Raw genomic sequence first — 11,088 nt, 5'->3', positions numbered from 1 at the left:
CAAGTCAGTGTGGAAGCCAGGAAGAAGTTGAAAGCCCCATGTGATTTGCAAGCAGGCCAGAGGGCAAATCAATGGCTGCTACCATGTAGGGGTTGGTACACAAAGTTGTGTAGGTCGCTGGCACAATGCTAGTGAAACAGGACTGGGGCCGGCTGCTGCCAGGAAAGGAACTGACTTGTGACTTTTCCTGCCGGCTTCCCCACTGACTTTACTTGTGGGAAGCCAAGGGACTGTGTGACAGCTGGAACCTTGAGGATCAGTCATAAGTACCACTCATTCAGGGCTGATTTTAACTTCCAACAATCTCTGAACAAACAGTCATTAACTGAGGACTACCTTTATTCAAAATCTACTTCTGTCTACACTGTTCACAGATCAGGGCAAAATTTTCAGGAAAGGTTTGGCAAGCTTTACTCGTCTAGACACCACATCATTGAGTAACTACACTTCATTTTGACTGTAGCTCTTGTATTAGAGAAAAGTTCCTATTTATACTCCAAGTGATCCTGGAATCCCGCTTACCTTGATTTGGGCAAGAAGATTTTTCAAAGTAGTATACAACTGGTCTGGATCCTTGAGCTCCTTTCTGGAAGGATTTTTTTTAAAACAAGAGTAGTGGTGATTTTGGTGATGAAAATATTAGAAATTGCAAGAGCTACAGAGTATTATAAAGAAATCTGCATAATCTAAAAAGGACCAAGCCAACTGCAACTGGATGCCCTCTAGAAAAGTGAAGATTACACCAACTTTCATAAGATCATAATAGCTTCTGGATGAACCTATGGTTTAATGTAGCAACATATTTAAAGAGCTTCAGTTTGAGGAAGACATTTTGAAAGACATTCCTGAAAAGCTAAAAGAAGCCATACCAAGAACAGCAAACTTTTCAAGCAGAATGTTGTTAATTCTGACAAATTTGTTGGTGCCAGAATCAAAGTATTAGCATAAAAAAAGTTGTCCATTTTACCATCATGATTGAATGGCTGACCTAGAAACCAGGTGACTGTGAGTTCTAGGCCTGCATAGACCTGAAAACCAGCTGAGTAACTTTAGTTTAGGCCAATCACTCTCCCACTTCAACCCATTTCACAGAGTTGTTGTGAAAATAGGAGGGGAAAGGAATATGTGCGTATATGTGTGGGAGAGAGAGGGGGAGAGATAAGAGGGAGAGGATAAAAGTAATTGCAATAATAAACACAAGTCTTTGAGAAAGACTCCACAGGTGGATAAATGTCAAATCAGTCTAAACATCTGGCTGACTATGTGACCAATCATCATCATTTAAAATTTAATTTAATTTCTAAAGTAAATGGATTCACTACCTCGAATGCCTCAGGCAGTAAGCATTAAATCATTAGCTGTTCTTTATATAGATTTGAAAAAGCTAGTCCTCCCTGGTGATGCCCCTTTTTGTCTTATTACATCATTCCACAGAGAAAAGAACTTTTAGAGAATTTGGTGACATTTGCCTGCTCTATATTAATTGTCCTCTACCAAACTCATTAAGGAAGACTAATATGTTAAAAAAACAAGCAGAAACGTTTTAGGGATATGTGTGGGTGAGAAAAGAACATAAAGTGCCACCTGGCTTACCCTTTTTCTTTATTCAGAGGCTTCCATCCTGTTTCCCCTGGAAGAGAGAGAAAAAATATCACTTATTGTAAACACATGGACAGAGCTAATTTGTTTTTTTTAAAGGCAGTTCATTTACTACTAGTGCTAATTGGGATAAAGAAAATACAGGGCATAAAAGCAAGCAAGAGAAAAGTTTTGGATAAATACCTATTCTTTGTGTCAGACACATAAATCTGAATCTGGACCTAATCCTCCCCTGCCGTAAATCATTAACAGTTTCCTTCCTCTGCTTCCTAAGAGATTAGGAGCAAACACAGCAGAAGGATCGAATGTGGGAAGAGGACAGGGCTAAAATCATGTCAATTCTTCTTCTGGCTTTATTAACGTTCACTGAATGCATAATCACACCTGTTCCCCCAGGTATAAGCTTTGCTCAACTCACGGATGCCTGGGATGCTTTCAACCGGGATATGTCGAACTCCCTCTTTAAAACAAGTGAGGCCAGGGTAGACTTTACGGATCTGTGCTTGTTTTCTCTCTATCAACTTCTTGATGATCTGTGGGAAGAACCAGAAACTCTCATGACTTGCATTGTCATCCCTGGATGCTTCTGCAAAATCAGGGCAATGAAACAGGCTAAGCATCTCTTAGACAGAGCAGGCATACGTGCAGCTAGGAATCTACTTCCTGGCCAATTCCTAGTTCAGCCTTCAAGCCGAGCAGTGTCAAGGTGTTAGGAAAAAGTTGAAAAGGCAGGCAGGCAAACAGGGAGAAGCTGAATCTGAGAGGAAGAATAGAGAGGATTATTGTGCAACATCAACCATGCATGATTACCGGCTATGTTGGCTGAAAAATTTATGAAAAATGGAATTCAACTATGCCTACAAAAACATGATAGGACTGTCATAGGCAGGAAGGCCTCCCCTATGGGAAGATTCAAAGAGAGCAGTTATGAACATTACCTCTTCCTATGGAACATGTGCAAAGTGGAACAGAAACCTTTCCTTTACTGAGGGAGGAGAGCCAAATTCTTACCACAAGAGTAAGTCTGTGTCAGTTATGTGTCGCTTAACTCTGCAGAACGTGTTTTCCATAGAAGAAAAATACATAAGTTTTGAAAAATCCCAACACAGATCAGCACGTAAATGTTTGTGTGTGTTGCATGTGGAATAAAAGGGAGAGGCAGAAATTTTAGGGAAGTATAGATAAGATACAGAAAGGAATATGATTGATTATATCCCTAAAGGCTTAATCGAGGAAAAAATGGATGAGGCTATTTAGGACTATACAGAGAGAAAGGCAATCATTAGGGAATATTCAGCACCCAAAGTCAAAGCCAAATTTGCATATGTCCCTGAGAGAGGGGGAGGGAGGAAGAGAGAGAGAGAGGTATTCAGCAGTGTGAATTACTAATAAAGATGGTCCATACATAGTTAACAAGAATAAAGAAATGGTTCAAGCAGAGATATCCCCTTCTTCCACCCCAGCCCCTCACCTCCTTCTGCTTCTTGATAATATGTGAAAGCTCCGTGTAAGGGATCCGAGGATTTAGCTCACATTCCATCAGGGTGGCTCCTTCATAGTCCTTGATGTAGCCAAGGTAGCGGCTCTTAGGGACCTTGATATCTTTTGAAAACCCCTGAATGCCACAGAGAAGAGACTTATTCATTCTCCAAAATAAGCTAAATGTAATTCAGCAGTGAGAAATATAACTGACCTATTCTGAAAAGGTGCTTCATCTCTTTCTTGCTGCCTAAAATATGGATCCAGCTCATTTTCCTCATTGTATTCAAGAATGTATTGAGGGGGGGGGGATGAGGGGTTCATGGAAGCTACACTTACATTACAGAATTGTATAATAGTGAACCATATCTTTTAGACAATCAGTCTCCAACCTTTCTGGCTCTGTGGACAGGTGACGGCAGTGGCAGCACGGGGAGGGAGTGGAATGTTTCACGCACTTGCCTGCCACTTGGCTATGGCACGATATCAGGCTGAACCCAAGGGTTAGGGACCCAGGTTTTAGACACATTTAAGAAGAAAAAAAAATTAGACACATTGGCTTTATCCCATTTAATGATTCTTAGACATATGATAATGTTAATACCATAATTCCTAGCCAAAGTGGTGGGGGATTATAGGGACTATAGTTCAAAATAACTGAAGAATACTAGATTGGGGAAGGCTGATACATATGCATCTAACTACCCCACTTGTTTTAAATGAATGTCACCAATTTAGAATCCAATTTATATAAATCACCTTTGTAAAGTAATACAAAAACTTCAATTAAAATTATTTCCTCAAATAAATATTTCTACAACGAGATAAATTAAGGCCTGCTTTAGAGATCATCCTAGCCACAAATTTACGGCTAAAACATTTTTATATCTTGTAAAAAACAATGAGCTTTAAGTGCAGATCCATAAAGTTGCATTTCTGAAACTCTGAGCAATTGGGATTAGTTCTGGCTGAAACTCAAGCCCATTTTATATATTACTTATCCTCAGATGTTCATAGGTTGAAGTAAGAGCAAAGATGTGGTGATGCAAAAGTGGAAAAGAAATCTCCTTCCCTATGCATACAGGTGTAAAGAAAGAAAGCATGGAAAGCTTATGGCTCCTTGTGCCTGTTACATTTACTATTTTATAAAACGTAACTACTTGTTTATTTGTATGTGGCACAGAGTCACTCTCTGAGGAAAATTTGTACTTTTTAAACATGATATATAGTACCAATAAATAAACCATTTAATGTGACCTAATATATTTAACATGACATGTGAATGCAGCTGTATTAGCAATTATGTCCATAGGCTTAGGAGGAGAACAAGGCCCTTTTACAAATGTGTCCCCCTATAGCTAAACCAAAAGCCAGTTCTGAATAGAATTCAGCAATAATGGTGTGGTACCTGCTTTTTGAAATAGCCAATGGCATATTCATCTGCATAGGTGAGAAAGTAGAGGATGCTGTGTTTGATGTGGTACTCCTTCAGGTGATTCATAAGGTGAGTCCCATAGCCCTTCAAAGAAATGAAGAAGAAAAAGGGGGGAAATAATCAGGACAAAATCTGGGAATGATCCTCTTTCTATCTTTGCATTTATATTCTATCTTTCCTTCTAGAGCGCAAGACGACCTACCTGATTTTTCCAACCTTTTGGTCTCACAACTACTCTATGAAGTAAACTGGTGTCTTAACTGAGTAAATATTTAAGACTAGGCCCAAACTCAGATCCTCTACTTCGGTATCTGAAAATTCATAAAGGAAGCTAATTTATGTGATGTGATGTGATTTGCAATCACATAGAAGTTAATTCTGAGGTGAATAATATCCTGTATAGAAATATGAGGCAATAAATATAGTTAGCAATAACAACAATTACAAAAGGTTTTAATATGGAAAAGGTGAAGCAAGGATGATTGACTTCTCGAAAGGAATTACCAAAAGTGTCAAAAGTTGCTACAGAAAAATTGCTATTCCAAGTTTAACAAATCCTACTCCAAGTTTAACAAAAAAACAACTAATCTGTTCAAATAACATACTTTGTTCCACAGCCTCATATTACACTTAACATGATGATGGTTTGCCCAATGCTCCTAAGAGAATGCCTGCGTTCCTGATACAAATACCAACTACCCAACACTGTCTAAGTCTAGTCTAGCTCTATGAACTACTCTGCACAATTGAAGATAATAAGTACTGGATCCATGCCAGTGTGTTTTATTTGATTCTTTTGAGAAGCACGGGAGAGGCATTGCAACACCATCTGAAGAAAATGTCAGAGAATTAAATGTGACTTATTCCAGATAGTGCAAAAATGCCTTTGAATGTATCCTTTTCCTGCCTTGAATATTAATTGTAAAAGGAAACTTATATCATTTCCCACGCAGCATTTTAAACTCTACATCAGCTTCTAATTGTTTTTTATACCTCTAAATATTTTTACACTCTTGCTCTCCATTCATTTGCTGCCTCCCATTCCTCAATTACATCCTCTATGGCTCCCCACTTCCTATGACTTGAACATCCTGCTTCTTCTAGTTCTTCCTTGTTGCACATTTTTCAAACCCAGTTTGAAGTCCGAGTCAGAAGGCATTGAGTTTCTAGCACTCCCACTTAAAAAAAAAAGTTAATCCATTGAGAGTAAATCCTGAGTCTCTGCTGCAATGTCCAAATGCAGTACAAATGCACTGAAAAGCCTATGAAGATTTTAGCACCTCCCATAAGCCAGTTGGGCAAGTAAGGATGCTGTTATATTTAAAAACAACCAATAAGTGTCATCTCTTCATAGTTTGGTCTTTTGAAATTAGAAAACAAAATTGGAGCTAGTTTTCTCTGCCCTATTCTGAACTTTGTATCACTGATATAAACAATGAAGTTCCCTGTATGATTGGTTGGAAGAAACCCAGCTGATAGTAGCTGACCCTCAACTACTAGTTTAGAACCTGTTTTAAACCCTGAAGAATGTCATAGGCATCTCAAAACAACCCTACCTTGACTTGCTCATTAGATGTGACAGCACAGAAGACAATCTCAGTGAATCCTTGTGTTGGGAACATCCGAAAGCAGATCCCTCCAATCACTCGACCATCCTTGATTAACGCCAGAGTCTTGTGCTTGCTGTCAAGAAAATAAGCAGCAGAAAAAGAAGCTTGTATTGGAAAGAGAGAGGAGTACAACTGAGAATGACACCCCTGCTTCATCCTTTTGAGATGTATGAGGGGAATACAGCAGTGCCCAACCATTTACCCTATTATAAATCTGAATTAGTTTCATTAACAATTCTAGCTGACATAGAACTTATTTCCCAGCTGCAACCATTTCTTTCTGGGAGTCTTTGTGTCACCTTGGATCACCACTATTTCCACAGATCTCTCACTTACTGAGCTGCCATGCTTCCTCCTCTACCTTACGTCTTACATTTAAAACAAAAAAGGCTTTCAAAACCAGGAAGTTGAGAGTTTTGCATCAATCCATTTCCAGGACTATGTTTCTTTCAACAATACCTTTAAACCCCAAGTGGGCTCCTTATACTTTGTTAGAATATAAACAACATTTCCCCAAAGACATAGACTATTATCTCTCTTTTGGTGTTCCTCAGAGCACACAAGACCTGCTTTTGATCTCAAGCCTCAGACTAATATGTTCATGGGGCCTTCGTTGTTTTAGTCCAGAGTGCCTGTAGTGTTGTATATTTTTAACAGCTTTTATTATTTGGCATTTTTATTAGTCAGCCACCAACAGTCCACGGAAGTGGACAATTATAATACATTACCAATAGAGAAAAATAATGAAATATGAAAAGTAAAAGGCTTGTACCAATAGGAATAAGCACTTGTGTGCAATCTCAAAATACCAGGAACATCCCTGGCACTGACAAAATCACCATCAGTCAATTGCAAAATTTCCTTGGAGCAGCTTAAATCCAGCTTCCATACCTTTAACACAATCAAACGACATCTGCCTACACGAGTCCTTGGGAAGGACTTGATAAACATCAAATCTAAGTTAAACTTCTGGTTGATTGTGAGACTAATCATAATAACATCCTTTGTTGAGGCATTGATGTGGTTGGGGTCTTGTGTGCTCTCAGGAAGATGACAACTATGCCAGAGGTTGAGCCATACTGGACAGATCTCTTCAAAGGAGTCAGACAAAAAGGGCCTCCCCCATAAAAATATATTGAGATGTAAATTAGAGAAACACATATTGTTTTGGTTGCCACATCAAATATTGCACTAGAATTGTTGGAGTACCTGGATATCTGGTGAAAAATGGGTTACAGAATTCAGGACTGTTGGCTGAGCAACTAGGGCCAAACTATCAGCACAAGACTATAGTAAGGAAACCCAAAAGTGCTTTTTTCAAGAGGCAACTGGACTTTCTAGTTTTTCTTTAAAGATGTTTAATTTCTCATCTAAGAAGCTTCTTTAGCTTCTTGGATGAGAAGTGAAACGTCTTCAAAGAAAAACCAGAAAGTCCAGTTGCCTCTTGGAAAAAAGCACCTTTGGGACAACCATGACCTGGATGACTGAGAATCTCCATAGACATTTAGCTACAGTGGAAGGAAAGGTGTTTACCCATTGCAAATATATAGTAATTGAAAACAAATAAATAGTGATCTGTTATTACATATGAAGTCCAATAAGAAGAGGATATTTGAAACAAATGCTTCCGTTCTGGAAAAAAAACAACATCTCAAATCAGAAATAACAAAACAGAAGTTAACATCCATTTATAATACTAAATAAAATAGTCACAGAAGCAGAATTGAAAGAATTGCAAAGGGCAAAGAAATCAAAGCCTTGACAGATATAACTCAGATTACAGAGGCAAATCAGGGAGAATTGGCGGTAGAGGAAGCCAGCACAGCTATATAATTATTTTTATTCAGAAACCAGGCATCCACTCATCTGCCTCTTGTAATAACAGCAGAAATGGTGGGAAAAAGGGCAAGGAAGATCAAGAATTGGTGAAGATGAATTGCATGGATTTTGATTGAAACATCTGACTAGTCTATATCCACTTGTTGCCAAGCAGTTTATCAATATGCTGCAAGGAGATGAAATTGAAGAATGGCTAAATTGTAGCAAAACCTAGTTGATAATGAAAAACCCATCAAAAGAGGCAGCTTCAGGCAACTATAGGCAAATTACTTTACCAATAATTTTCAAATTGCTAACTGGTGTGGTAATTGATGCAGTTCAACAGCATCTAGTTGAAAACAAGTTTTGTCAACCTAAGCAGAAAGGAAACTGCCCAAACAGCAGAGGAATAAAAGACCAATTCTTAATCTGCAAGATTATTTCGGAAAACTACAAGACAAGGAAGGCCAATTTGAAAGAACCATAGACTGATTACAAGAAGGCATCTGAGCCACATGATTGGATAATCAACTGCCTAGAAATAACAGGACTCAACAGAAACATCAGAAGCTTTGTGCAAAGATAGATGGCACAATGGGAGAAATGGTTGCTAGACAATGGAGATAGATTGGGAGAGATTAATATCAAGAGACGGCTCTTCCAAGGAAACTCACTATCATCACTATTGTGTGTCATTTCACTGATTCCTTTGTCAAGAATGCTGAATAACTCAGTTCAAGTTATCCCACCTCCTTTACATGGAAATTGTATGAAAAAACAAATCTGAAATAGAATCGCTGCTCAACACTATCCATATATACAGTCAAGCTATTGCAACAGAATTTGGACTGGACAAATGTGCCATCAAACAGTGAGTGTGGCACATCAAATCCTATAAAAGAATGAAAACTGAAGGAATCAAGGTGCAAATAACATCAAGAGTCTAGATGAAGATGATCGCTACAAATAGCTGGGCATCCTTCAAGTTGACAACATCAAGCACACAGAAGTTAAGAAAAAGTTTAGAAATAAATGTATCATGGAATAAAGATGACCTTAAACTTCCAAACTCAGGAGAGGAAATACTATCAAGGCAATTATCACTTGGGCAATTCCAGGCATTGGAAAAGCAGACTGCACTCAAGCAGAACTAAAAGCCCTGTATAGAAAGACTAGAAAAATAATGAAAATGAATCATGCTTTTCAAATTCCGAGTGACACTGACAAAGTGTACTTTACCCAGAAAAATAGGTGGGTGTAGACTACATCAGACAGTTTAAAAAGAAAAAATATGATTGGAAGAATATATGTAGGACAGTGAAGAGAATGCATTAAAGCTAGTATACCAGGAAGGCTTAGTAAATAGGTCTACTAGAAATACCAAATAAAGAACAAAAAAGAGAGATGGGGAGACAAAGTATGACATAACCAATACATCAAAAAAAGTAGCAGGCAAAGCAGATAATAACAAGGCCTGGAAACGGCTAAAAGCAGGAAAGCAGAAGAAAAGTATAGAGGGGCTAATTTTGACTGCACACAGCCACTCAAGAACAAATATATACAAAGCCAGAATTGAGAAGACAGATACCAAGTGCCACTTCTGCAAAGAAGTTGAGGAAACAATGGCCCACTTGGTTAGCTGCTGCAAGACTACAAACAATGGCATGACAAAGTAGCCACAATGATGCATTGGAAGAGCTGCAAGAAATACTATTTGCCTGCAAGATCATAAAGTGGGACCATAAAAGAGAGGAAGTAACAAAAAATGAAGACCTTAAAGTAGTCTGGGACAGACAGGTGCCTGCCACGTAACCCTCCAGGCTTAACAGTTGTTGATAAGAAAGACAAAAAAAGTCTGGATAGAGCAGTGTTTTTCAACCACTGTGCCGCGGCACACTAGTGTGCCGTGACATAGTGTAAGGTGTGCCGTGGGAAAAACACCCGCCTATATTGAATATAGGCACAGAGTTTATTTTTTTTTAAACATTTTCTAATGGTGGTGTGCCTCGTGATTTTTTTCATGAAAAAAGTGTGCCTTTGCACAAAAAAGGTTGAAAAACACTGGGATAGAAGACACGGTAGTACCTGAGACAGCAGCATAGAAGAGAAAGAACTGGAGAAGATAACAAGAAAAATACAAAGACTTGCAAATCACCAAAGATCCACATCTGCCTACCCTAGATCCTTGGAAAGGACTCAATAGGCAGGCAAAAATGTCAGATCCAGTCTGAACATCTGGCTGACTGAAATGAAATAATAATCGTGTCAGGTGGCTGCAGTCCAATACTTCATTTGGAAGCATGCCCATTTGGTCAGTGAAAAGAAAGTCTGTAAGAATACAGATAGTCCTCAACTTACGACCACAACTGAGCCCCAAATTTCTGTTGCTAAGTGAGACATTTGTTAAATGAATTTTGCTCCATTTTATGACTTTTCTTCCCAGTTATTAAGTGAATCACTGCAGTTGTTAAGTTAGTAACATGGTTGTTAAGTGAATCCGGCTTCCTCCTTGACTTTGCTTGTCATAAGGTCGCAAAAAGGGATCACATGACCCCAGGACAAGAGTCAGTTGTCAAGTGTCTGAATTTTGATCACGTGACCACAGGGTTGCTGCAAAGGTCACATGTGTGAAAACGGTCATGTCACTTTTTTCTGCGCCACTGTAACTTCAAACAGTCACTAAATAAAATACTGTAAGACAAGGACTACCTGTATGTGCAATGGAGCTAAAGTTGCAGCAAACAGAATTAGGACTTGATTGGGTCTCTCACTGCAAACATTTTACAAAGGAACCAATGCCTTCCCAACAGATAGTATCTTCCAGCTCACCAAGATGTAATTCACAAAATGTTTTGCAGAGAATAAATAACGTAATCTAAAGCTCTACTGTATATCCTATTTACTAAAAGGTTAATGTAATTACAGAAAATAGGGTTCAATACATGACAGAGGGTTAGAGAGATAAAGCAAAGCTGTATATTTTTCAAAGGAGAAACATTTTAAATACTAAATATGGATAGGGAAAACATTTTATACCCTATCTTGATTCCAAGATCCCCTTGATTATTTCTTTATTTATTCAGACAACCAATTCCTGATTCATTTATAAGCCTTTATCCTCAACCTATTAGAACTAGTTTATGTACA

General features: G+C 38.4%; 1 protein-coding gene across 2 annotated transcripts in view; it reads right to left on the bottom strand.

The window, feature by feature from the left end:
- Positions 1-11,088, bottom strand: part of KAT2A (lysine acetyltransferase 2A) — a 29,256-nt gene that overhangs the window by 2,902 nt on the left and 15,266 nt on the right. The window contains exons 11-16 of one of the 2 annotated variants that reach the window (XM_014056515.2): positions 6,070-6,196; positions 4,487-4,597; positions 3,071-3,214; positions 2,018-2,132; positions 1,594-1,630; positions 523-586 (exon numbers count right to left, since the gene is read on the bottom strand). In XM_014056515.2, the coding sequence (XP_013911990.1) occupies positions 523-586; positions 1,594-1,630; positions 2,018-2,132; positions 3,071-3,214; positions 4,487-4,597; positions 6,070-6,196 (598 nt within the window). The remainder of the gene's footprint in view (positions 1-522; positions 587-1,593; positions 1,631-2,017; positions 2,133-3,070; positions 3,215-4,486; positions 4,598-6,069; positions 6,197-11,088) is intronic. The other variant, XM_087713535.1, reaches the window with a different exon arrangement.

This window comes from Thamnophis sirtalis, unplaced genomic scaffold (assembly GCF_051295495.1).
Source record: "Thamnophis sirtalis isolate CommonGarterSnake01/CBP01778 unplaced genomic scaffold, rThaSir2_p1.2 scaffold_4, whole genome shotgun sequence".
Taxonomy (NCBI): domain Eukaryota; kingdom Metazoa; phylum Chordata; class Lepidosauria; order Squamata; family Natricidae; genus Thamnophis; species Thamnophis sirtalis.
This window is presented reverse-complemented; position numbering and strand designations above follow the sequence as displayed.